This window comes from Lolium perenne, chromosome 3 (assembly GCF_019359855.2).
Source record: "Lolium perenne isolate Kyuss_39 chromosome 3, Kyuss_2.0, whole genome shotgun sequence".
Lineage (NCBI taxonomy): Eukaryota > Viridiplantae > Streptophyta > Magnoliopsida > Poales > Poaceae > Lolium > Lolium perenne.
Window position 1 is genome coordinate 201,867,466 of NC_067246.2, and position 27,884 is coordinate 201,895,349.

At 43.4% G+C, this 27,884-nt stretch overlaps 2 protein-coding genes and 2 long non-coding RNA genes across 6 annotated transcripts; all 4 read left to right on the forward strand.

Annotated features, from left to right (window-relative positions):
- Positions 1–1,323: 1,323 nt before the first annotated feature.
- On the forward strand, positions 1,324–4,721 carry LOC127343110 (uncharacterized). 3 transcript variants are annotated; one of them, XR_007877028.2, is made up of 3 exons: positions 1,324–1,428; positions 2,544–2,657; positions 4,405–4,721. It is a non-coding gene; the product is annotated as an uncharacterized lncRNA (long non-coding RNA). The 3 variants fall into 3 exon arrangements; XR_007877027.2 differs by having other exon boundaries at positions 1,331–1,428; positions 2,530–2,657; XR_007877029.2 differs by lacking the exon at positions 1,324–1,428 and adding an exon at positions 1,486–1,656.
- A 3,083-nt stretch (positions 4,722–7,804) lies between these two features.
- On the forward strand, positions 7,805–13,215 carry LOC127343109 (elongation factor 2). The gene is made up of 3 exons (XM_051369194.2): positions 7,805–7,909; positions 9,294–9,407; positions 10,566–13,215. Exons 2-3 carry the CDS (start codon positions 9,317–9,319, stop codon positions 13,004–13,006), a joined length of 2,532 nt encoding a protein of 843 aa, XP_051225154.1. The 5' UTR covers positions 7,805–7,909; positions 9,294–9,316; the 3' UTR covers positions 13,007–13,215.
- Positions 13,216–15,127: 1,912 nt separating this feature from the next.
- On the forward strand, positions 15,128–15,954 carry LOC127343111 (uncharacterized). The gene has a single exon (XM_051369195.2). The coding sequence runs from the start codon at positions 15,240–15,242 to the stop codon at positions 15,747–15,749; it is 510 nt and encodes a 169-aa protein (XP_051225155.1). The 5' UTR covers positions 15,128–15,239; the 3' UTR covers positions 15,750–15,954.
- Positions 15,955–17,006: 1,052 nt separating this feature from the next.
- Positions 17,007–17,929, forward strand: LOC127338495 (uncharacterized). Its single transcript, XR_007874383.2, has 2 exons — positions 17,007–17,300; positions 17,373–17,929. It is a non-coding gene; the product is annotated as an uncharacterized lncRNA (long non-coding RNA).
- Positions 17,930–27,884: the final 9,955 nt, after the last annotated feature.

Below are 27,884 nucleotides of genomic sequence, written 5' to 3' on the forward strand. Positions count from 1 at the left end.
CTTTTAAGCCTTACATGTTTATATTCGGAAGGTTATAAATATGTGGCGTTGTCACGACTAGGTCCGGTTTCGGTGCGTGACATCCCAGCTACAAGTACACCCTCGTTTGACCCTAAAAGCACCGGCTAATGATCACACTATTCGGTTTATTTTATTGTTTCAATATGTGTGTGAAATAATATATACATTGTAATATACATATGCTATTTTTTTTACATATCCATCAAGTTTATAGTGTCCAAATTCAAAAAAAGCATTAAATTCCATGTGTTGTCCATCCAAACAAGAATTGGAATTGGGTACACTCGTTGATTCCAACAACAAATTGCAAACGCACCCAAACGACAGAATTTGAATTGGAAGTCAATTCATTTCCATCTTTGATTTGGAATTCCTAGTCTAATTCAATTCGAGATCCAATTCATTGCATCCAAACAAGGTTTTGACGGTGCGAGTGTGGGGCTCGCCAGAGAACTTAGGGGAGCGTGGGGATCGCTAGAGTTGGGGCTCTAGAGGCGGGCGCGGTAGCGCCGCCGGCCGTGGGAGGGGGGAGCAAGCAGTTTAGCCCGGCCGTGGCGGCGGGGGATGAAGGAGGTGGGTGGTGAGTGGTGACGATACTAAGGAAGAAGACGAGTCGTGCATGTTGGGCCTGGCCCACAATCTTCTCTCTGCGGGCATCGGCGGTCTTGCCAGTGCAAAAGGCTAAGAATAGGAGCTCTCGAGGAGTAAGGGCGGCGATATAGGGCCCTGGGCGTGAAGCCCGCTTGTTGGCCGCCTCACGGGCTATCTCTCTCTCCTCCTTCAGGCGTTGCCTCGCCGCCTCCATGGCAGCGTCCCACTGGCAGGGTAAGGGCCAAGTTTCCATTTCAGAGGAAAAGTAAGGGCCAAGTAAAAGCCCAGGATTGACCAGTGGTGACGAGTGGCCCAGAACTCGGTTCGGAATGAAGTCCACCGCCTCGCAAGCGCATTCCCCAAACTACCCCTTATACCTTGTTTACTTCTCTCGTATTTTTCTTCCCAAAGGGTATGGGGATGGGAGGGGATTTGGTGTTCACCCAATCCCCTCAAATACCCCTCCCCAAAAATACACTAGTATGATGGAGAGTTTTTGATTTAGGCAAAAAATGTGGGGATGGGAGGGGATATCTCGGGATTATGTCGTTCAAAACCGGAGAAGTAAACGGACTAGTGGGGATTTTCCGGGATACGAAATAATCCCCTCTCATCCCCATAAATACTCTAGAAGTAAACAAGGTCTTAGAGTAGATCGTACGGTGGCAGAGCACTGACTCGCTCGCTAAAAAACCAAACGGGCAGCCACGATCTGCCCCGCCTTCCCCGAGCCATCGCCCCACGCAGCCAATAAATCCACCGCAGCCCCCAGAAGGACACGCCTGGGGTTTTTCTGCTTCTGAGACGAAATCTAAGGTGAGCCGCCATTTTCTTGTGCTCGGTCTTATCCTGTAGTTCATCCGTATTGTGCCTTACTAGTCCGTGCGATGGTTGTGCCTTACTAGTCCGTGCGATAACCGGATCCGCAATTCTAGTCGAGCCCGAGGAGTTTTCGGTTTCATCTCGTTGCTTGAGGTGTCCGTTTTGGTTAGATCGGAAGCGCTGTAGTGCTCCTAGTGGTACAACATTAGAGCAGCGGTTCAGGTGAAATGATCTGCGCGCCGAATTTCTATGGAATTTTCTCCCAAATCCAATTTACCATCTGTGTGATGCTAATGCCGTTCTATTCAAACGATCTAAGTGCTATTCATAGATCCGTATTGTTTCCAGTATGGAGGATTGGTCAGTCATCTCTGATAGTAGAGCGTAAACTATGATTTAGACGTTCTAATAGAAATGAGTTCTACATATGTAGCTTTAGATCTACTGTTTCTGCATGAACATACAATTGGCCTTTAGGACCATGTCTTCTAATTTAAGAGATTTTTGTTCTGTTAGGTATCAACCTCTGTTATGTTATACTAGTATACTGCTACTGGTTCATGTAATTCACAAGAGTACTCGAACTTGATGGTCTTTTGGTAGTGCCTTTGTTGGAATAGGGCTTTTCAAACAGTAGATTATTTCTGTTGCTTGATTGTATTTGCTCTCCTTTGTAACAATCATGGGTATTTTTTTGTCTGACGCTTACATCTTTTGTGCCATCTCTAATCTGAATTATACTCTTTTACAATATAAACCATGGGTATCTCCGCGAAATAAACATTACGATGTTTTACCTAGTTGTCGTGCAGAATGCAATATAAACTGAAGTATTACCTGGCTTGCCTTATATTGCCAGCCCTTGTATTTCAATCTGTGTTTTTTTTTTTAACTTAACAGTGTTTTACTTAGTTTTTTCTTGCATGATTATTTACCTCTGACCTCCGTGGTTTACTTATGAAAACTTAAGAGCTACCAAATCTTGTTAGCACTATCAAACATTTATCTTAGGGTGGTTCAATAATTTCAGATGCTTTTTATTAGTTATAGTCCTGGTACAAACTCTAACTTCGTATCACTCCTTGTAAAACCGAGATTTATATTTGCAGCTTGTTATTCAAAAGCAATCAAGATGGTGAAGTTCACAGCAGACATGCTCAGGGGGATTATGGACAAGCAGAATAATATAAGGAACATGTCTGTTATTGCTCATGTGGACCATGGTATGTGCTGGGAAAACTGCTTGGGTTGTATAGATATTTGTGTTTCTATTATGTTCTTTTGGCAAGCTTTTAGCTTGTTCCTCTTGTATATTGTTTGCACAAACAATTGCCTAGCTTAGATTGATGTACCCCTCTGATCCAAATTAATTTACTCCAATTTATCTAGAAACGAATGTATCTAGTGAATAAATACATCTAAGTACATCCATATCTAGACAAAGTGGAGTCAAATAATTTGGATCGGAGGGAGACATATTTTGCCGCACAATTTATTTGTTTACATTCCTGCTGTCAGAATGTGTTTTCATCTATGATTGCGTAAATAGTATTCATATATTATATCTGTATTTATGCTTCATAGCTTCACAGTGCCTCACATACCCACTCTAGATTGGGTTAATATATATCTATTTACATTTATGTTGTCCAATTGTATTTTGATCCTGACAATTTTAGTCCAACTATTCGAAAATACTGCATTTAACATGATAGGCACAATGAGAACTGGGTGCTAACTCAGTGGCAAGGCTAGCGAGTGCACAACCAGTTCACCCGGGTTCGAATCCTCACCTAGCGGTAATTTCGTTGGGAGGGGCGGACTTTAAACCGGGTTATCATTCTAGCTCTATCCGCGGGGAGAGTCTCATCCTACCTAACAACGTATAATCAAGGGAGGGATCATTCCCCCGCTACTCAACGTTTTTAACATGATAGGCACAATACTGTAAAGTTCAATGCATACTCTGTTTGTTCATCATTTCACTTTTAAGGGTTTTAAATAGCGCGCAATTTCGCCGCGCAATAGCGGATTTGGACCCTCCATGTTAGATGAAAATGGTCGCTATAGTGCTAAACACGAAATAACACGCTAAATCATGCTAAATCGGCTAAAACACATAACACGTAGTGGTGCTAAAACGTTTGGCTGCAAAAAACAAAGATCCAAAACTGCAGGCCAACCCATCGGCCCAAAAGTCCAATTTCCCCATCAAAGCTAAATACCTAAAGCACATATGTATGAAAAAACCTAGTCTAAATCCCAGTTCAGCAGTTCCCCACGGAAGCGACCGCGGCGGCTGCCTCTTCCAGCGTGACGTCGGCGTCCGCTGCTTCCTCCCACAGGGTGCCGTCGGCTACTTCCTCCGGCTTTTAAATCATAATGTTAGTATGTCTTAAAAAATATTGTCTTTAATTTGGTTCTGGGAATCTACTTTGAACAATCTGGTTATGCAATTAGTCCGCTGACAAGATTTTAGTTGCCTAAGTCCTTAACATTTGCATGTCTTTTTACAAAACGCTATTTTATATATAGCGCGCTATAGCGCAGTATAACGTGCATATATAGCGTTTGGAGAAGGTCTTCGCTAAATAAAATAGCGCGCTATTTAAAACCTTGCTTTTAACGATCTAGTCATCTAGAATTTTAATTCTATTTTCGTTTTGTCCTGAAGTAAATGGATCTGATTATCTTATATGTATTTGTTGTATTTTGCATTATGTATTGGTGTTCCAACACTCTTTTGTTTGTATTTTGCAATTTAATCTCAGTAGGTCATGTGTGCAGATCAAGCCTCTTTTGTTTGTATTTTGATCTTGTTATTAATCATTGAAATTCCAACATATGTGACGATTGTGCTCTAACATTGTGTAATTTTAATTCTCTTTTTTTTTTGGATATTGAGACCTTGCACTGTAATTTGCATGTTATTGACTCCTTTTTTCTTGACCGGGAATTATGCACATCAAGTTGCTGGTGACGTTCGCAAGACTGGTACTCCTGCATATGAAGCGGAGCGTGCTATTACAATAAAATCCACTGGTATCACTCTTTTCTATGAGACGACTGATGAATCACTCGGGGCAAGAGAGATGGGAAAGAGTACTTGATGAATCACTCGGGACATGTTGATTTCCCTTCGGAAGTCTACTTTGGTCGTGGTTGGCTGATGAATTCTAATATGATAGATGTTGCTTATGCATTGTCTGGTCTTTATTTATCAATGACTCATTATTGTAGCCACCTTGAGTGAATCCAATAATTATAATCTACGATTTTTAAAACTCTGTGATTAAAGTATGTGTGCATGGATTCAGCTTTTTTTTTTTTGGAAAAAAGCCCATAAGAGCTAGAAATTAGAAGGAATGTCATGACTAGTCTAGAAATAAAAAGGAGTGGACACATCGGTCTTCTCGGTTCCTCTCAGGGACGTCATTATATGAACTTGTCTGCTCGTTCGAAGAGAGTATTGAACATGCATCGATACCTTTTGGCACATTTGGGATGCTCGCAACTCCTTCGAGAGGAAGGAGGTATAGTACATCCGTGTGCTATTCCCAGTAATATTAATGCTTTATATGGGAATGATGATGACTCATCTCATGAAGCTCGACGTAAGGTATTCTACAGGTTAATTGTGCTGAGCGATCATCGCGGAGCAATTTAAGTCAGCATGTCACTCGGTTTTGACAGGAAAGAGGGTTTGGATGTCTCATCGTCGCCTCTGACCGCTTCTCTGTGGTGAAATGAATCCAGCCCAGTGAGAGGGATCGCTCTACATGTGAATCGGCGATTCAAGACATCAAAACTTTAGCCATGTTATTTAATTATATTTCGTTTCAGCATGTGCATTGAGGGCATAATGTTGGTGCGCATGTTTTAGCTAGTTCTTCAGAGTTTTCTTGTATGTGGGTGCGGCGTGGTGTGCCCCCGGAGATGATCCGGAAAACTATTTGTATAAACTCTATGTCTCTTTGTATAAACAGTTTTCTTGTACTCTCGCTGAAACGGCCTAAGAGCATCTCCAGCCGCGTCCCCCAAAGCGTCCCTCAAACCACGCCGGATTGAACGTTTGGGGGACGTGTTTTGTTCGTGCCGCCTTTGGGGGACGTCGCTCCCCAGCCGCGTCCCCCAAACGCCGCCCCCAAACATTTAAAATACATTTTTTTGAATTTTTATTTCAATTTCCACAAACTAATACATAATTAGGTACGTGGTTTTCACAAACTAATACATAGTTGGAATCCTGGTGGACACAAATATAAAATATTGCAAATAAACTAAACCTAACTAGGTCGTGCATCATGTGTTCGCTGCTAAGAAAGAACACTCGAGAGCACATCCAGTCACCTAAACTGGAAAATCCAGCGGGAGGATGGTGCCCTTGTTGGTTCTACCGATGAGACGAACAGGCAGAAACCTCCGTGCACGTATTCGCTGCGAAGAAACAACACTCAGTCGTCCTCCTCGTCGGTGCTGTCGTCGTGGGAGTCCCTGTCGCCGTGGTAGTCCCGGCGGCAGCGCCTCTCGTCGAAGACCTTGACGCTCATGTCCCTGTTGCCGAAGTAGGAGAACAGGAGGATGAAGCCGGCTTCGAGGCTGTGGTGGCGCGCGAACTTCTCCCAGCCGATGTTGAGGTACATCTTGCCGCGCGCGTCGTAGATCGCGTCGACGATCCACCGGTAGTAACCGCACGAGTGCTCCCGCAGATGCATCTTACGCGGGCATACGCCGCCGACGTACTCGACGAAGGAGTCCGGCAGCCTCTGGATGCCGCGCGGGTCGCCCTTGAGGACGAGGACGAACTCGAACAGCACGTCCGGCTCCACGTCCATCTCCGACGATGAAGACGACGGCGTGGGAGGCGACGGCGAGCGTTCAGCTATGTCGCGGGCACGACCGCGACCACGACCACGGCCGCGAGGTCGGCCTCCGCCTCTACCATACATAGCGTCGAGTCTTGTTGAGAGATGGTGGCGGCTAGGGTTTGGGAGAGAGGCGCTAGGGTTTGTGTGTGAGAGGAACGATGAGAGGCGCCCCTTTTTATAGGCCGGAGGGAGGCGGATGAGCGGTGACGCTCATTAACGCCAGCACGCAGAGCTAGGTGCGACAGGATGCGTCGCTGCGCCCTCTGTGGGAACTGCACCGTCAGTGCGCGCCAATAACTTCCGTCGCGAGGTAGGCGACGGTTAGGTTAAAATTAATTGTGCCGCTGACGGGTCGGCCCCGCCACTCACCGCCTCGCTTTTCGGTGTGTTCGGCGTTCCCGGTGCGTCCCCTGTGGGACGGGGACGGGCTCGGGGCGCCGGACAAAAATGGGCTTTGGGGGACGCGGCTGGAACGCATTTTTGGTCCGGCGCGCCCCAAATCCCTTTGGGGGACGCGGCTGGAGATGCTCTAACGCGGGACCCAGAACAAATCTACCACGCACTCTCGCTGAAACGGCCTGAGTACCGTATTTCAGAAATGGGCCGATGAGCACATTTGACCGATGGACCCTTGCGTGCCTGGGAGGGGACTGCTTAACACCGACCTGGTCGGTACTTCCAGGGTACCGCACACCCCGCGCATGCTCAAAGTGGCCAGATGGGCCGCGGCCCAACAACATCAGGTAATACAATTTTTCTTTTTTTCGTTTTTTTCTTTTTTTCGGCTGATTCTTTTTAGACCCGATTTTTTTAAATTGTTTTATTTTTTCTGAAATTTAAATATTTTCGAAATTTGAACATTTTTCAGATTGGAACAATTTTCAAATTGCAACAAATTTTAAATTAGAACAAAATTTGAACATTTTTCAAAAATGAATATATTTTAAATTTGAACATTTTTTGAGTATGAACTTTTTCGGATATGAACAATTTTTAGCTTTGAACACTTTTCAAAATTTGAACTTTTTCGAATTTAAACAATTTTCAAATTTGATTTTTTCGATTTTCAACAAAAATAAAAATAAACAGAAAAGAAAGAAAACGGAAAAAAGAAAACAGAAAACAGAAAACAGAAAAAACAAAAAACAAAAAACAAAAACAGAAACAGAAAACGAAAAAAAGAAGATGAAAATGGGCCAGGCCAAATACCCGACCAGGTGTATAGGATTTCCGTGCCTGGGAACCTGGAGGAGTAAGGGCCAAGTTTCGATTTCAGACGAAGAGTAAGGGCCACGGAAAAGCCCACGACCGACCCGCGGTGACGAGTGGCCCAGAACTCGGCTGGGAGCGAGTCCACCGCCTCGCAGCGCATTCCCCGAACTACCCATTCCTCGCAGCCGATCGGACGGCGGCAGAGCGCTGACTCGCTCGCTACGAAACCAAACGGACGGCCACGATCTGCCCCGTCTTCCCGAGCCAGCCAATAAATCCACCGCCGCCCCCACCAGGAAACGCCTGGGGTTTCTCCTGTTGCTGCTCTCGGCGCCGCGGCGGCGCTCACCGTCTCATTTTTCCTCCCGGATCCTGATCGCGAGGCCAAATCCAAGGTGAGCCGCCATCTCCCATCCTTGTGCCCGGTCTTATCGCTGTAGTTCGTCCGTGCCATGCGATGGTTGTTCCTCGGATCCGCAATTCTAGTCGAGCCGTTGGTTTTGGTTTCATCTCGTTGCGCGAGGTGTTGGTTTTGGTTAGATCGGAAGGGCTGTAGTGCTCCTAGTGGTTTAGCATTAGAGCAGCGGTTCAGGTGAAATGATCTGCGCTCCGAATTTCGATTTGGTTTTGGTGGACATATTTTTGCGTCAGTAGATATAATGTTCGCCCTGATGATCCACGTTTTTGTGGACATGCGTGGATACTAATAATGCCGTTCTACTGAAACGATCTAGGTGCTGTTTATAGATCCGATTTTGTTTCTGGTATGGAGGATGGATCAATAGTCTTTGATTGTAGATCGTAAATTATTGATATAGACGGTCTGATAGAAATGGTTTGTATATCTGTGACTGTACATCTGTTGTTTCTGCATGAACATATGATTCGTGTTTAAGACAATGTGTTCTATCTAAATAGATATTTCTCTTCTCTAGTTCTGTTAGATGTCAACCTCTGTTGCGTTAGAGTATTCTGCTACCAGGTTCGTGTGATTCACAAGAGTAATCAAACTTCATGTCTTTTGGTAGTGTCTTTGTGGTAAACAAATTGGGCTGTTCCTAATATATATTTTCTCTTCTTGAATGTGTTCGTCTCACGACCATGGGTATTTTCGTATGTTCTGTGTCATCTCTAATCTTGCAATATAAATAATGATATTCCATACTGCTGTCTACTTATTGTCTTATTCTAAGGAATAAATAATGGTATTCCATATTGCTGTCTACTTATTGTCTTATTCTAAGGAGTACAATGTTTTGCTTTGTTGTCATGCGGAATGCAATATAAACTCAAGTATTACCTTGGTTGAATTATATTGTGTGCCCTTGTACATGCTTTGAATTTGTGCCCCCCTTTCTTTCTTTGACCAACTTCACAGAATTTTCTGTAGTTTTTTTTTTCTTTGCATGCTCCTTTACCTATTTAGTTTAGTATACAAATACTTAAGAGCTACCTAATAGTCTGATTAGGACTGTCAAGCATTTGTTCCTCTACCTCTTTAGTTTGGTATAAATACATAAGAGCTACCTAATAATCTTATTAGGACCTTTACCTCTTTATAGTTTGTCATAATTACATAAGAGCTACCTAATAATATGATTAGGACTGTCAAGCATTTCTTCCTTTACCTCTTTATAGTTTGTTATAAATACATACGAGCTGCCTTATAATGTGATTAGGACTGTCAAGCATTTCTTCCTTAGGGTGGTTCAATAATTTCAGGTGCTTTTTATTAGTTATATAGTCCTGGTAGGCACTCTAACTTCGTTATATTTGCAGCTTGATACTCAAAACTAGTCAAGATGGTGAAGTTCACAGTAGAAGGGCTCCGCGGTATTATGGACAAGCAGGCTAATATCCGGAACATGTCTGTTATTGCTCATGTCGACCATGGTATGTGCTTTGAAATTTACAACATGGGTTGCATAAATATTGAAGTTTTTATTCATTTGTTTTCTCTGGCTTGATGCTTTTAGTTTTTCGTATTGTCTCTTGTTTTTATGAACAGTTGCCCACCTTAGACTGGTGTAGTATTATGTCGCACAACATTGCTTGTTTTCATACCTGTTACGAGTTTGTGTTTTCATCTTTGATTGCATAAATATTGATCTTATGTTATCTCTCTACATCGATGCTTTATAGCTTATGTCTCTTGTTTTGGTACAACTTACAACACATCCCCATTCTAGATTTGTGTAAATATTTATTTTACATTTATGTTGTCTGATTTAATGTTGATCCTGAAAATTTCAAGTCTATGATTTTGAAAATACTGCATTTAACATGATTTGCACTGTATGGTAAAATTCAATGGATAATCATTTTAAGGATATAATCATGTAGGATTTTAATTCTACTTTCAGGTTTCCTTGAGTAAATGGATCTGACTATTTCAACATGTATATTTGTAGCTTGTTCTTACCTTGCCTGTTTTGTTACAACACCCTTAATTCTAGATTGGTGTAAATTTTTTTATTTTGCATTTATGTTGTCTGATCTAATTTTGATCCTGAATTTTGGTCTACGACTTTCCAAAAATAATGTGTTTAATATGATTGGCACAGTACTGTAAAATTTAATGGATAATCATTTTAAGGGTCTAATCATTTTGGATTTTAATTCTACTTTCATGTATGCTTAGTTATGGATCTGATTATTTCAATATGTATTTGTTGTATTTTGCATTAGTGTATATACTTGTGGTGTTATACAATTAAACCCCGGTAGATCCTGTGTGCTCATCAAGTCACTTTTGTTTGTCTTTAATTTGATCTTATTAATCCCTGAAATTCCAGCATTTGCGTGCTCATCAAGTCACTTTTGTTTGTCTTTAATTTGATCTTCTTATTAATCCCTGAAATTCCAGCATTTGTGGGCTGTCCTTTGGTCTTATGACCACTGTGCTCTAACATTGTGTAATTTAATGCTTTGCTTCTTGTTGGATATTAAGCACTGTAAATTACACCCTCTGTTTCTAGGAGTTCAATTATTTAGGAACGAAGAAGTTATTGAGTCATATTTTACCGTGTTAATGGTTTTAACTCTTTGCAGGCAAGTCTACACTTACTGATTCCCTAGTGGCAGCTGCTGGGATTATTGCACAGGAAGTTGCTGGTGACGTTCGCATGACTGATACTCGTGCAGATGAAGCAGAGCGTGGCATCACAATAAAATCCACCGGTATCTCTCTTTTCTATGAGATGACCGATGAATCACTCAGGTCTTATAAGGGCGAGAGAGATGGGAATGAGTACCTGATAAACCTTATTGATTCACCTGGGCACGTTGATTTCTCTTCCGAAGTCACAGCTGCTCTTCGGATTACTGATGGTGCTTTGGTGGTGGTTGACTGTATTGAGGGTGTTTGTGTGCAAACTGAAACTGTGCTTCGCCAAGCCCTTGGTGAGAGGATTAGGCCTGTCCTTACTGTGAATAAGATGGACAGATGTTTCCTAGAGCTTCAAGTTGAAGGTGAGGAAGCCTACCAGACTTTCTCCCGAGTCATTGAGAATGCCAATGTCATTATGGCAACATATGAAGATGCAAAACTTGGCGATGTGCAAGTCTACCCAGAGAAGGGAACTGTTGCCTTCTCTGCTGGTTTACATGGCTGGGCATTTACTCTCACTAACTTTGCAAAGATGTATGCCTCCAAGTTTGGAGTTGATGAATCTAAAATGATGGAGAGGCTTTGGGGCGAGAACTTCTTTGACCCAACCACAAAAAAATGGACCAACAAGAACACTGGCTCGCCTACTTGTAGGAGAGGTTTTGTTCAGTTTTGCTATGATCCAATCAAGCAAATCATCAATACTTGCATGACTGACCAGAAGGATAAATTGTGGCCTATGTTACAGAAGCTTGGTGTTACCATGAAGTCTGATGAGAAGGAGCTAATGGGCAAGCCTTTAATGAAGCGTGTAATGCAAACTTGGCTGCCAGCGAGCACTGCTCTGCTTGAGATGATGATATTCCATCTTCCTTCTCCTTCGCAAGCACAGAAGTATCGTGTGGAGAACTTGTATGAGGGCCCCCTTGATGATGTCTACGCAACTGCGATAAGAAATTGTGACCCACAAGGTCCTCTTATGCTCTATGTTTCGAAGATGATCCCAGCATCTGACAAGGGCAGATTCTTTGCGTTTGGCCGTGTCTTCTCTGGGAGAATTGCAACTGGCATGAAGGTCCGGATCATGGGCCCCAACTATGTTCCTGGCCAGAAGAAGGATCTGTATGTGAAGAGTGTCCAGCGTACAGTTATATGGATGGGAAAAAAGCAAGAGTCTGTTGAGGATGTTCCTTGTGGTAACACTGTTGCTATGGTTGGCTTAGATCAGTTCATCACAAAGAATGCTACACTGACAAACGAGAAGGAGGTTGATGCATGCCCAATCAGAGCCATGAAATTTTCTGTATCCCCTGTTGTACGTGTTGCTGTTCAGTGCAAGGTTGCCTCGGATCTTCCCAAGCTTGTGGAAGGTTTGAAGCGTCTGGCAAAATCTGATCCTATGGTCCTGTGTTCGATGGAAGAGTCTGGTGAGCATATTATTGCTGGAGCTGGAGAGCTGCACCTTGAAATTTGTTTGAAGGATCTGCAGGACGATTTCATGGGTGGTGCTGAAATTACTGTCTCCCCTCCTGTTGTCTCTTTCCGCGAGACTGTTCTTGAGAAATCTTGCCGTACTGTGATGAGCAAGTCCCCGAACAAGCACAACCGTCTTTATATGGAAGCTCGCCCCTTGGAGGAAGGACTGCCTGAGGCCATTGATGATGACCGCATTGGCCCACGTGATGATCCCAAGGTGCGCTCCAAGATCCTGTCTGAGGAGTTCGGTTGGGACAAGGATCTTGCCAAGAAGATTTGGTGTTTTGGACCTGAAACCACTGGTCCAAATATGGTTGTTGATATGTGCAAAGGAGTGCAGTATCTGAATGAAATAAAGGACTCTGTTGTGGCTGGCTTCCAGTGGGCGTCGAAGGAAGGCCCATTGGCGGATGAAAATATGCGTGGGATTTGCTTTGAGGTCTGTGATGTTGTTCTCCACACAGATGCTATCCACAGGGGAGGTGGTCAGGTCATCCCAACGGCTAGGAGGGTCATTTATGCTTCTATGCTTACAGCTAAGCCAAGGTTACTAGAGCCTGTATACCTAGTGGAGATCCAGGCACCTGAGAATGCACTTGGTGGTATCTATGGTGTGCTTAACCAGAAGAGAGGGCACGTGTTTGAGGAGATTCAGAGGCCTGGTACCCCACTGTACAACATCAAGGCTTACCTCCCTGTTATCGAGTCCTTCGGTTTCTCCAGCACACTTAGGGCTGCAACTTCTGGTCAGGCCTTCCCACAGTGTGTGTTTGATCACTGGGAATTAATGTCTGCTGATCCTTTGGAGGCAGGTTCGCAGGCGGCTCAGCTGGTCTTGGATATCCGCAAGAGGAAGGGACTGAAGGAACAGATGACCCCTCTCTCCGACTTCGAGGACAAGCTCTAAATGTTTGCTCTCATGTTAGTTGCCCTGTTTGTTATCTTTGGTCTAGTGTCAAGATTAGTATTCTATCTCTGTGTTCCAGTACATTGAGTTGTGATGTGTTCGTTTTACTTCTGTGTGGCAGCGTGCTACCAGCCTATTTTGGTGCCTGTCAGATTTAGCAAACAATTTGCCTTAAATGATATGTTTGGTCGAGCACTTGCATGTTTCCAGCTAACGTCTTGCACCTCCTTATAGCAATTTCTGTTTATCTTCAATAATTGTGCCCAATTTTCCTGTTTCTTCACTCCATTTGTGCTTTCTGGTGACCATAGTAGTCCTGGTTAGTTTCTGTATCTTTATAGTTCCAGATTAACTGGCACTTCCTATTTGAGCTTTTAGTACTAGAATTGATCATCTGACAATTGTTTGGTCATGAAATGTTCTCTCTTTGTGTTCAGCCCTGTAGTTTATTTGCATAAGGGTATATAGCAGCACACCCAATTAACTGTTTTCTGCTTGAAACGGGGATTGTTTACTCATACGTGTATTAGGCATATCCACTGACAGGCTGACAGCTATCTGAGAATTGTGGTGGAAGTTGTAAGCTGGATTAATCATGTTTTCTTGCTATCAATTTTACGTAGTGTCAACAAAACTTAAACTGATAATGAGTACATGTTTAGAGCTATCGCTTTGCATCTCCTTACATCAATTTCTGTTTATCATTTATAATAATTGTGCCCAGTTTTATTTTCTGACTTGGGTTGTGCTTTCTGGTTAATCTCTTTGTTGTATCAGGTCTGTGATCATCTCATAATTGGCTGTTTCTTTTCACTATTACTTCCAATTGCTGTTTTTTTTCATTATCATGACCAGTCTTCTGATTCAACTGGCTCTTTCTATTCATGTTTTTAATAGTCGAATTGATCATTCGACCATGGTTTGGTCATGTACTGTGTCTTCAGCCCTGCAACTTTGGTGTTTTTGCAGGCTTATTAGCCCCTTGCGCTCTTCCATTTTTAGTTGTCGCTGGTGATTTGTTGCTCATTTATTTGTTTATTAAGACTATAGCAGCATGCCCAATTAACTGACGCCTACTTAAAACAGTGATTGTTTACTCATATGTTTGGCATTTCCATCCTCCACTGATGGCCCTCTGAAAATTATGGTGGAAGTTGTAAGCAGCATGAATCATGTGTTGTCGCTATCCATTTCACCAAGTGTCAATTTCATATATGCCAAATATATGATCGAACATTGTCATAAACTTGGCGATCGCTTCTTGCTTTTCCATGGTGTCTTTTAACCACGGTTATATATAATTGTAATGTTGTGGCACACACTCTAGCTCGCTCTATGGAGTAGTTTATATATCTGTCATATTTAGAAACACTATGGTTTGTCATGATCAATAAAGTGCCGTATTCTCTAAAAAAAAAACTTTACACGTTCATACAGTGCATCTTCCGCACGTGATATTTGCCCAGGAAGCATTCCTTGGGCTAATATTTTCCAAAAGGGGCTGTTTGTTTGTTTTCCTTATGTTTACTGCCAAGTCTGCCATGTTGCTTATGATTATTGCCCGTACAGACAAAACTGCTGCTGAAGAAAGCACACAAGTGGACTTAAACGAAATAAGGACCGATTAAGCACAGGTTTGTACACGCCGCCATTATGACCCGATCGATCTGACTAGATCCCCAACGCCTCGGCAGCTAAGTCAAACATACGCCATTGTCGTCACTAACCACGTTATTATGCCGATTTTCCGATCGACTCATCATGTCAATTTGAACGAGTAAATCTACTGGACAGTATGGGACTGTGTCAGCTTCTGACCATGACTTATGTAACCACAGCGAATTATATAACGCTCCGAGCGCCAATACCAATCCTGAACTCTGATGACTTGTTCGCGCCGGGACGTCAGACTGAATAATTGGCTTGCTCCGTCAGATAGTTGGATAATTTGCTTTGGTCCATCAGATACACGCCTCTTCTCCGTAACTTGGGACAAGAGGAACACCTCACCGAACACCTCCACACCACACTCACCAGGCACCTTCCATGAAATGTTTATTACACATTCTCACGTGACGGCAGCAGCTATCGCGAACGAGTGCATAAATGGAGATCAAGGCAGGATTAGCATTCAGCAAAATCCAACTTCTTTTCTCTTAGCACCAAACGCACACCAACCCAGCTAACCCAAAACCGAGGAGACCAAGGAACGGGAAGAGTGCGCACCAAGGCGATGGAAACCGAGGCCTTCCCGATAGGGTTCACCAAGGGCATACGATCCTACTGGCGCCGGAGCAAGTACCAGCGCGTGGACGGCGGCGGCGGCGGCACGGCGGGCCGAGGCACGCGCCATCTGGTGCGGCTCGGGGACGGCGGCAGCGGCGACGGCGACGGCAAGAAGTGGGGCGTGCGTCTCGGCGGCATGTTCCGGGTGCGCGTCAAGGCGCCGGCCGTGGCCGCGGCAGCGGTACCGAAGCGCGTGCTCGGGGGCATACGGGACGCGTACGTGGACGCCATGGTCGGCGCGGCGAAGAAGCACTCGGCGGCGTCGCTCAGCCTGCCCAGCGGGCCGGTGCCGGAGGCGCTGTGGCAGAAGCGGGTGCCCGTGCGCCGGTCGCTCAGCCAGGCGCAGACGCGGCAGAAGGCGGATGAGCTGGGACAGAGGCTCGTCCTCGAGATGTACAAGTCCGTGCGCGCGTCCAGGGACCTCTCGGGCATGCTCCAAGCATCCGCGGCGCGATAGCGTGCATGCATAGGCAAATTTGAAATAATAAACCTAGTTATGTAATATAAGGGCAGGATGATCCGAGTTGATATCCGTAACATGTTCATAACCATGGGGCTAGCTCTGCTGTAAATTCTCTACAATTCCATGACTGTGTGAGAAGACATACCTAGCATGTATGTGTGTTACATACGACCAGGATGATTAGTGTAAGATACTGCAACTGTGCACGCCTCGATGATTGCATTGATCAATAGTTATATGCGGATTACAACTTGTGCTACTATAAGAAAGTTAGGTCGGGTTCCTAAACCGTACGTAACCGACGATATAAATTGATCTAAACCTCTAGGTTATCTACTTAGGCTGACTTCTTTTGGGCTTATAGAGCAGCTTCTAGGTGGCAAACCGCTGAAGCCCAAAAGATCAGCCCAATTTCTACACAGCTTCCTCCCACCGTGAAGCCCATTTTATGTGTGTAACCAGAAACTGGTCCAGAGGAGTTTCCCGAGCTTCTCGAGCCCGAATCCCCGCATCGTCGCATCGTCCAACATCTCGCATCGCTCCAACCCCGCATCGCTCCAACCCCGAGTCCCCAACCTCCATGGCGATTCGTTTGACCCCGACCTAGGGTTCCGCCCCCGCCGCCGCTCCCCGACCGCCGACCCCGCCGTCGTCACCGCAGCTCCGGCAGGGCAGCAGCGCCGCCGCCCCCCGCCGCATCCCCCCTTTTCTCGGCCTGCAGCGGCCGCTTCTCCATCTGCAGCAAGGACGGTGCCCGCCTGCATCCACGCCGGCGATCTCTCTGCTCCGCTCCCGCCGGCCGACGGTCGACGCGTTCCTCCTCCAACGGTGATCTTCCCCACCGACGCCGACCTCCAGCTCGAGCTCGCCCCAACGACCTCGATCTCTCTGCTCCGCCATCGATGTCGTCCTCACAGCCACCGGTACTAGCTCCTTCCAACGTTTGTTCTTGTTAATTTGACATTGTGCTAGTCATTGATCTTCTGGTAGTATGATTCTACTAGTAATGTCTGCTGTGCTAGTCATTTGCTCCTTGTATGATTCTGCTAGTATGCCCGCTGTGTAATAAATTATACTAGTAATTTGACTTTGTGCTATGTATTTGTATGACAACCAAAAATAAATTATACTAGTAAAATTGCTGTGAGGATTTGCTAAAAAAACCTATCTGTATCACAACATCAGAGGCAGATGTGCTATGCATTTTGTATATGTATCAACAGCAATGTCCAATACTGGATACTATATAGTTTATCACTTCTGATCTATGATATCTGTGAGGCTTTGGTATTAAAATTTGTGGATAATGAGCGCATTAATGTTGTCATTCATCTAGATGGACAAGCCAAAACATGTGAAAGCAACTTGGGATGCTGTTGCTCACTGTGTTTTTCTTGATGTGTGCATCGAGGAAGTGAATGCAAATAATCGCCCTGTGCAAGTTTTGAATGCAATTGGTTACCGGATGGCCCGGGTCTGTTCATGATACCCGTGTATGGACTGATGCTCGGCCTAGGTTCCACAATTATCCGCACCCTCCTCATGGTAATCCTTTTGCATATGTAGTTACTACTCACAAATATCATAGTTTAGTTCTTATATATTTTTTACTTGTAGGAAAATACTATCTTGTTGACTCTGGATACCCAAATAGAACTGGTTATCTTGCTCCTTTCAAAGAGCAGCGGTACCATGTTCCAGATTTTCAAGGTGCGTCTCCGCAGAACATGGAAGAGAAATTCAACCATCTTCATTCGTCTCTACGAAATGCCATTGAAAGAGCATTTGGTGTTCTAAAGTTGAAGTGGCGCATTCTACTTTCTATACCACATTACCACGACCCTCTGACACAAACAAAGATCATCACTGCATGCATGTGTTTGCATAACTTCATCCGAGATAGCAAGTTGTACGATGACCATTTTGACAGGATGGAGAGAAGCTCATATATCTATGAGGATAGCGCGTGTTTTCCTGGTGGACATGCTTCTTCTTCATCTGATGGCGTAACGGGTGCTCTACGACAAATTATTGCTGAAAGTTTGGTTGCTTGAGTTGTTATTGTTGTTGTTTCGGATCCATTAAGACATTTGTTTTATTTTGGCATGTACCAAATTATACTATGATACCATATTTTTATTGGCGTCTGACTTCTCATAATTTTCTTGATTCAATTACACTTCATTATGCACTAAAAAGTAAGGTATATATGATATCATCACTTATTTAAAGCACACAACAAATCTTGGGGCTTTATATACATTTTACAACTCACTCATACAAATGAGCTATAATTTCAGAAGCCCAAAAGAATAGAAGAGCTTCTAGGAGCTTCTAGCCACCACAGCTTCTTCCCACCGAAACAGAGAAGCTGGCTTATGCATAAGCAGAAGCCCAAAAGAAGTCACCCTTAGACTAGTCACAATGGGAAGTATCATACACTAGTATCATGCACATGATACTAGTTTATGATACTACCCTCACAATGCATAGTATCATAAGATAGTATCATAGTATCATCATATTTAATGTTTTGTAGAATCTCAATGCAAATTTGTGTACATGATGTGTTTGCCACTAAGTTTTCTAATTTTACGTGCTATGATACGGTATCATATTATGATACCACTCTTATCTCTCGCCTCATTAATTGGTATGCCACATCAGACTTTTGCCAACATGACATGCATGATACTACTTATGATACCCCATTGGGGCTAGTCTTATCTAACACGCCCGTGCAGCCTAAACGAGGGGACAAGCCATCGTGATTTTGCGATGACTGGACCGAAACTCAATGAACAATGGCGTCGACAATCTTTTGGTGAATACATGTGCAAACTGTGAGCTAGATGGAACATGTAGTACACTTAGAGATCCAAGTGCAACCTTCTCCCAAACGAAATGAATGTCAAGATTAATCTGTTCAATGCGACGATGTTGTACTAGGTACAAGGCATGTCGATGGCGGAAATATTATGACAATACACAATGGTGGCCATGTCAAGTGGGAAACGGAGCTCAACCAAGAGACGCCGAAGCCAACATGTTTGGGCGATACTTCAGTTCTGCACCTGCCGCAAGAAACTGTTGGCTGACGATGAGACGAGCAAGAAATCAAATTGTCACTAAAAAAACACATAAGCGAACACCAACGTTGAACGGCGAACATCCGGGCATCCAATCCAGTCGGCATCCGAATAGGCAACACATTTATGTGAAGAAGAGGAATAAAGTGTGAAGCCATGATCAAGGGTTCCTTTGAGATAATGAAGTATGCGTTTGATAAGAAGGTTCATGAGGATCATGCATGTGAATACGGACTTGATGAACAACATATGCAATTTCAGGTTGGGTGAGAGTAATATATTGGTGAGCACCTGAAAGGACACGGATGTCGCCTAGAGAGGGGGGGGGGTGAATAGGCGGTTTAAAACTTTTACGAGATGGGCTTAACAAATGTGGAATAAAACTAGCGTTTACTTTGTCAAGCCCAAAGCCTATATACTATGGTTCACCTATGTGCACCAACAACTTATTCTAAGCAAGGGTTCACCTATGTGCACCAACAACTTATGCTAAGCAATACAAGCAACTTATGTGATAGCAATATATATATAACTTCAAGCACGATGGCTATCACAAGGTAAAGTGCACAAGTAAAGAGCTCGGGTATAGAGATAACAGAGGCACGTGGGAGTCGAAGATTTATCCCGAAGTTCACACTCTTGCGAGTGCTAATCTCCGTTAGAGAGGTGCGGTGGCTTAGTGCTCCCGAACGCCACAAGAGGCTCACCAACGCCACAAAGACCTCACCCCAAGATGCGGTACTCACACCACACACCGAACGCCACGAAGGCGCCTCACCTAAATCTCCGGTGTCCCTCGTCACAAAGTCCTAGGTCACGGTTCCACTAAGGGATTTCCTTCGAGGCGGAAACCGGGCCTTACACAAAGATTGGGGCACACATCCACAACTTAATTGGATGCTCCCAACAAATCGCCACAAAGGCCTAGAATCCGTCTAGGGTTCCAAGAATCCAAGAGTAACAACCTTCTTGTTTTCACCACCACGAATCACCGTGGAGAACTCAAACCGATGTACCAAATGCAATGGCAAGAACACCACAAAGATGCTCAAGTCCTTCTCTCTCGAATTCCAACAAAGCTACAAAAGCTATTGGGGGAATAAGAGAGGAAGAACAAAGGAATTCACAAAGAACACCAAGATCAAGATCTAGAGAGTTCCACTCACAAAGAGATGGATTTGATTGGTAGAAATGTAGATCTAGATCTCCTCTCTCTTTTCCCTCAAATGGGGGCAAGAATCATGGAAGGATTGAGAGATAGAGCAAGCTTCTCTAGTTCAACAATGGAGGAGAGAGAGAGTGAGAGAAGCACCAGCCCAAGGAGGAAGAAGGGGGTATTTATACCCCCCCAAGAAAATCTAGCCGTTGGGGAACTTTTGGGGCCGGATAATCCGGCCTAAGTTGGGGCCGGTTAATCCCCCCCCCCCCCCCCCCCCAAAAAAATTTCCGGCCCTGGGGAAAATCCGGTCAAAAGTCCGGCCAAAAATCCAGCCTCATGTCAGGGAATTACTGAGCCGCATCGCCTCGAGTCCTTAGCCAAATTTCAGGGGCCGGATATTTGGCAAATATCCGGCCCGGAAAATCCGGCCTAGCAAACTTGTAAAATCAATACCTCAAGATTGGTAGCTCCGAATGGAGTGAAACCAATTTTGTTGAAAAGAGGACTACAAGAGCTTACCCAACAAAAATATGGAAACAAGTGGGGGTGATTTTCTATTATATTTATAGGTGCAACACCTCAACATGAGAAACCGAGAAAATCACCAAACTCGAAAACTCTCACTTCATCTTCATCTTCAAGACATACTTGACACTTGATCTTCTTCATTTGGATGGCAAGACTCAAGCAAAGGATCTCTTCGAGATGGCTCATCTTTAACTTGCACTTCATTTCTTCATTCTTCATCATGCCGATGTCTTAAAGTAACTTGAGGGCTCACTTCATCTTCATCTTCATCTTAAAGACATACTTAACACTTGATATCCTTCATCAATTTCTTCTTCTTACAACCTTGAAGCCAACATATGGTTCAAGCATTTCTTCATGGCAAGCTTCAAGCTTATGATCTCTTCGAGTTGTCTCATCTTGAACTTGCACTTCATTATGTTGATGTCTTAAAGTAACTTGAGGGCTCACTTCATCTTCATCTTCAAGACATACTTGACACTTGATATCCTTCATCAATTTCTTCTTATTGCAACCTTGAAGCCAACAAATGGTTCAAGCATTGCCTATGGACAACACCTACAAATATAACTCAATGCAAACATTAGTCCATAGGGATTGTCATTAATTACCAAAACCACACATGGGGGCTCCATGCACTTTCAGCACCCGCAAAGCTACGATAGCTAAATGGGCTGGACACCGATGAACGAACCAACAGTACCATAAAGTTTACTTTTATTGTAAATAGGAGTAGGAGGAGGATTACAATCATGCATGCCGGCACGAGAGTGTACATAAATAATATGTTGTCGTTAAGATAGGTGAACAATACTACCTCTATTGTAAAATAAGTATCACAAATTTATCTGGATATGAGATGTATTTAAATTTATAGATACAATGGTATCTTGATAAAATTGCAACCCTTATTTTAAAACGGGTGGAGTAGAAGAGGTGCATGTTACACTGATCCCAAGAAAATTAAGATGAGGATCAAGATCTTTCATAGAAATTCTTTTCTTAGTTGATAATGATGGTTTGGAGAGCGATGGTGGAATAAGATGTGAGAATTATATCATCGATGTAAAGAAGGAGATAAGCCGTGTTGTTGCCATGATGAAAAAGAGAAAGAGAAGTGTCATATTTAGAGAAGTGTTACAGAAATCCCAAGATAACACGGGAAAGGTGAAGGGAGCAAAGGAAGTGGAAGACACTGAAGGCCTGAAGCATGCTGGCGGAGGGATGGTAGGGCGGAGGTGGAACCGCCATCTGATAACCCACAAGTATAGGGGATCGCAACACTCTTCGAGGGAAGTAAAACCCAAATTTATTGATTCGACACAAGGGGAGGTAACGAATACTGATAAGCCTTAACAACTGAGTTGTCAATTCAGCCGCACCTGGAAAAGCACTAGTAACAGGGGTGATGTGAAAGCAGCAGTAATATGGGAGCAATAGTAACAGTAACACAGCAGCAGAAATAGTAACACAGAGGCAATGACACCAGAAAATAGTTGATACTACTTCCAATGACATATAGAACGAGTATATGATGATGAGAGATGGACCGGGGTTCCCAGCTATCTTCACTAGTGGTAACTCTCCAATAACAAGTGTTGCGTGAACAAATTACAGTTGGGCAATTGATAGGATTGAAATAGCATTAAGACAGAACATCAGGATTATTAATTATGTAGGCATGTTTTCCATATATAGTCATACGTGCTCGCAATGAGAAACTTGCATAACATCTTTTGTCCTACCAGCCGGTGGCAGCCGGGCCTCAAGGGAATCTACTGGCAATTAAGGTACTCCTTTTAATAGAGCACCGGAGCAAAGCATTAACACTTGGTGAAAACATGTGATCCTCATATCACAGCATTCCCCTCCGATTGTCCCAATTTCTGTCACTTTGGGGCCTCGCACTACAAGAGATGGGGGATTTGTTGACGAAAACCCTGGTGACAAAAATGCATACCGTCATGGATGTGTCCTTATAGGTGACGAATTCATCTTTCGTCAAGCATTTAAGGTAATGCTTGACGGTATGATTTCTCGTCAAGAAAAAATCGTCACCCATTACCCAAGCGGGAAGGGCTTCCATCGTGTCTGTTAATAGGTGACGAAATCAAAGATCGAGGTGACGAAATATTACTAAGTTACTTTATTAAATGTTATTAGTTTTATATATCATGCGTGACCCACTTGTCAGGAACATATTTAATTAAGTAAAAATTGTGGTTTGGAAGAATCGAACAAGGGCTTCGGCGTGACCGACGCGGAGTCTTACCGCTAAGGTAGATATGGAATTTTGATCTGGATCCGTAAGTAGTCTATTCTACATATTTATTTCAATGGTGTGATCTAGATGTTACGACATAATAATTCCCTTATTAATATTTATGTCGGCCGAGGGTGCCTCGTTTAAGTCGCGCCGCTAGCAGACACGGCCTATATAGGTGCTCTTGCTAACAGTCGAATCGACTAGGGTTCTCGTCGAGGTGAGAAGAATTCCGTGAAGGCTCCATTGTGGTGGCGGCGAGACGCATCATCGGTGAGTTGTCCTGATTGTTCGTTAGGTCTAGATTTTTTAATCAGTTGTCAAGATCTGTTCTGAAGAACGTTGGCATGTTCTTAACTGAATTGTAGGCAATGGATCGAAGTTGGATAACTGATGGCACCAAGAAGTTCACAACAAAGTACATGGCAGGTGTTAGGGATTTCATCAAGTTTGCGCGAGAACACTTGGACAATACAGAGATGAACCAATCTTGTGCCCTTGCAAGGACTGCCTAAATCTGATACGTCAGGATATAAAAACAGTCGAGGATCACTGCAATTGTTCAGGTATGTCCATGACGTATACAAGATGGACTAGACATGGGGAAGATTTTAGTGATGACGAAGGGCGGGATAGAAACGATGATGGTGCGTATGATAGTGACAACGATGAAGAGGAAGACAATGGTGTTTGTTATGTTGATGATTCGTCTAGTATGATCGATGAACTGAAGTCCGGAAATAAAGGTCCTGACCTGCCAAATCTGTATGCTAATCTAATTGAGTCAGCGAAAAAAGAACTTTATGAGGGATGCACCTCTTTCACTAGGTTGTCGTTCATCATTAAGCTCCTTCATGTCAAATCATACAGCCGGATAACAAACAGAGGATTTGATCTCTTACTTCAGCTTTTACGTACAGCTTTGCCAGATGTGGACTTTCCCAAATCATATGCTGATGCTAAGAGTGTTCTTTCTGATGTTGGGCTTGGTTATGAGACAATTCATGCATGCAAGTTTGATTGTTCTTTATTTTGGGGAGATCACAAGGACGATACGAACTGCCATGTTTGTGGATTATCAAGATATAGAGACCCTCTTTGGAAAAAGAAAATCCCTCACAAGGTGTTAAGGTACTTTCCTATAATTAAAAGGTTGCAGAGACTATTTGTTAAAAAGGAAATGTCGACACATACTAGATGGCACAAAGAGAAGAGGGTTGTTGAGCCCAATGTACCGAGGCACCTGCTGATGGTGAGGCATGGAAGCACTTTGATGGCAAGTTTGATTGGTTTGCTAAAGATCCTCGTAACATAAGACTAGGTTTTGCCACAGACGGCTTGATCCTTTTGGAAGTATGAGTAATCCTTACAGTATGTGGCCTGTTTTTGTGATTCCTTACAACTTCCCACCATGGATGTGCATGGATCAATCGAATTACATGATGGCATTGCTAATTCCCGGAAAGTATTCCCCAGGGAAAGATTTTCATGTATTTATGCAGCCACTGATAAAAGATATGATGCAGCTATGGAGCGGTGTGGAGACATTTGATGCATGCACAGAGGAATATTTCCCATTGCATGCTGCGTTTCTTTGGTCTATTCATGATTATCCTGGATATGCCACTATGTCAGGCCGAAGCACAAGAGGATTTCATGCGTGTGTGCATTGCGATGAGAATCCTTGCGCTGAAACTTTGAAAAACAAAATTGGATATATTGGGCATCGGCGATTTCTTGATAAAAATCACCCATACAGGAACAATGAGACTTTTCAATGGTACAAGCTGAGACTAGAGATCCACCAAGGAAGTACACACCCAAAGAGGTAGCTGCGAAGGTAGAAATGGTTAAGGATTTTGAACATGGGAAAAATCCAATATGTAGAAAGCGGAAGCGTGCAAGCATGCCGGTGAACCAACATGGCACCTGAAAGTCAGCTTACATCATCTACCGTCTTGGCTAGAACTTAAGATAGCTCACAACTTAGATGTGATGCATATTGAGAAGAACATATGTGACAATATTGTTGGTACACTACTTGAACTTGAGGGCAGGAATAAGGACACTGTTAGTGCTAGAATTGATTTGAGGAAATTCAAAATGTGGAAGAAGTATTGGTTGAAGAAAATTGTGAAGGATGATGATGATGCAGCAGTAACTTATGCGAAGCCCCCTGCACCGTGGACGCTTTCGAAGGAACAGAAGAGACATTTGTGTAGGTATTTGGCAAACACTAGGTTCCCAGATGGTTATTGCGCAAACGGGGAAGATGTGTGAATATTGATGGTTGTAAGGTTACCGGTATGAAGACGCATGATTGCCACATACTTCAGCGAGTGTTGCCGGCTGGGCTCAAGGGAATTGCATCTAAGGAAATGTATGTGGCTATTGCGAGCTAGGAAGATTTTTAGGGAGCTGTGTGCCAAAACCACGAAAGTTGATGTGCTGAATCGATTGAAGGTTGAAATTGTTGTGATCCTATGCAAACTTGAGAAGCTCTTCCCCAGCTTTTTTTGATGTAATGGTGCACTTAGCTATTCATCTTCACGAGGAGGCTCTTTCGAGGGGTCTGTTCATTATGGTTGGATGTATCCAGTTGAGAGAAGATTAGGTTATCTAAAGTCTACGGTCCGTAACAAAGCAAGGCCAGAAGGTTCTATCGCAGAGAGCTACATTGTTGATGAGTGTTTGATTTTTTGCTCTAGATTTTTCAAGGATGGCACAGAAACAAGATTTAACAAAGATGATAGGAACCAAGACATTCGGAGAAAACCTGATCCTGACGAGATGGAAGTATTTTCAGTTGGAGCTAAAGGTCTTGGGAAATCCATTTTGAAACATTTTGACAAGGAATTTGACAACATGGTTTGGTATGTGCTGAACAAGCTGTGACGATGTAGAACGTTATATCAAGTAAGTAGTTAGCTTCACTTTAATAACTACTTCTCAATGTTGCAGACATAATTGTCCTGTATTTCATATGTGTTTTTTCTATGTTTCAGTGAATTCCGACAAGAATTGGGAGGTAGGGGTGTGCGTGACATCGAGGAGACGGTTCAGAGAGAGTTTGCAGGTTGGTTTGCAAACCATGTGAGACAGTTGGACAATGCATCAGAAGATTTGAAGTCTCTGGCTGCTGGGCCAGACCGGCGTGTAGTAGTATACGCTGGTTGCAACGTAAAGGGTGCGAGGTTTCGCACGCTTACTCGGGATAAAGACACGAAGACTCAAAATTCGGGCGTAGCGACTAAGGGATCTTTTGGTGATGCGAGATGAGACCGACTACTATGGTGTTACGCAAGAAGTTCTTGAAGCTGCGATGCGGGACTAACAAACACGGTGACAGTCCGTGTACTTGTTTCGTTGCGGCGGTTCGACCTTGCGAGCAAGGGTTCCAAGATTAAAGATGATGGTTTTTTTAAAAGCGTTAACACTTCTATCCTATGGTTCAAGAATTCACCATTCATATTGGCCAGTCAAGCTGAAACATGCTTCTATTTGGAGGATACAAAGTTTGGTGATCCGTGGAAAGTGGTGCGAAGTTCAGCCATAGACATGTGTACGACGTTCGAATTAGAAGATGGTAACGATGATGCATTTGTACGGAATGAAGACGCATACCAGGAGGATGAAGGTTCGGTCGACCATACATTTCATGATGTTGTCGACCTAGACGAGGAAGCGAGAGGTGGAAGCAGAGAGGAGGATGATCATCGTCTTCTTTGAAGTTGTACGTATTCATGATGCTCGTACAATCCGTGAACTAGAGAATGAGGAAGATAGTCCCAATGTTGACATGGATATGAGCGAAGATGAACTAGAGAATCAGGAAGATAGTGTCATTTTGGAAGAGAACATACATGATGACGAGGGAAAAAATTCAGAAGAAGATAGTGATTTAGATTGATAGAAACATGTAATGCATACAACTATATGTTTTGTTACAAACATTTGAAATGTTCTTATTTAGATGTTTACGATCTCGAACTTGTCATTGAATTATCCAGAAGGGTTTAAGAGCAAATTAATATAAGCAAAAATATGGACAAATATAAGAAAGCCAACATGTCGGTAACATAACTTTGACAATGGTTTTAATTAATCGACACTTGACACGATTACAACCAGCAGCACGATATGACTAACTATTGTTTTAACACAAGCAAAATCGACAATCGCATAAAGAGTCTTACAACTTAATTTAAACCTAAAGGGGCTGCATAGTTGGACACACGGGCACCATGAATCACGGACTAGCTACTCCAGATCGATTTCAGGCACATGGGTAGCAAACAAGTAAACCCCTGCATTTCCCAGGTAAAGCAAGAACAGCATCTTGTCACCCATCTGAAGGTGCTTTTCCTTGTCCATGAACTCCTTCCACCCATCGACGCATAGAGCGACCATCGTTCGAAGAAATTGCGTAGGACGCATGCACCAAAATGCTGGGATGGCACACAATACTGATTGCACCATATTGTTCCATATCTTTAGGAACCAAACGGCTAGGGATTTTCTGTTCCAACAGTAGGGACATAGTTTAGTTAACACTTGTACGTAATGTAGGTCGCAAACTTAATGAAATGATATGATCTCTTGCTTACCACGTGTTTGTTGTAATTTTCATTGTTTGTCCAATTCAGAGTATGCAGCATTGGGACAACTAGTGCTCCTTGATCATAATCTCCGCATTGTGGTAGTCAACAAGGTAGTCCAAGTTGTCCACACGAAGAATGACGGTATGCATCATCCTCCAATTTATCATTGTTCCATCATTACCGAGCGAGTCAACAATGTCACGCTTAAATGCACGGGACAAGCGGTAGTAAGCTGCATAATTAAAATAAGCGACATAAGATGGAATAATTAATATGATCAATCATTGTGTCCAAAGGTGGAAAATTACCTGGATGGATTAGTGGTTCAGTTCAGTTATTACAAGAGTATCTGAGCAGATGAGTTAACTCTGAAAATTAACTCCATGCCAACCTTAAAATTGTACACTCTAGCAAATTCGTTCCAAAATCTTCCGTTGATATAGGTTCTTGGCTCTGTTGGTAACATTAACAACAAATGCATGGCCATCT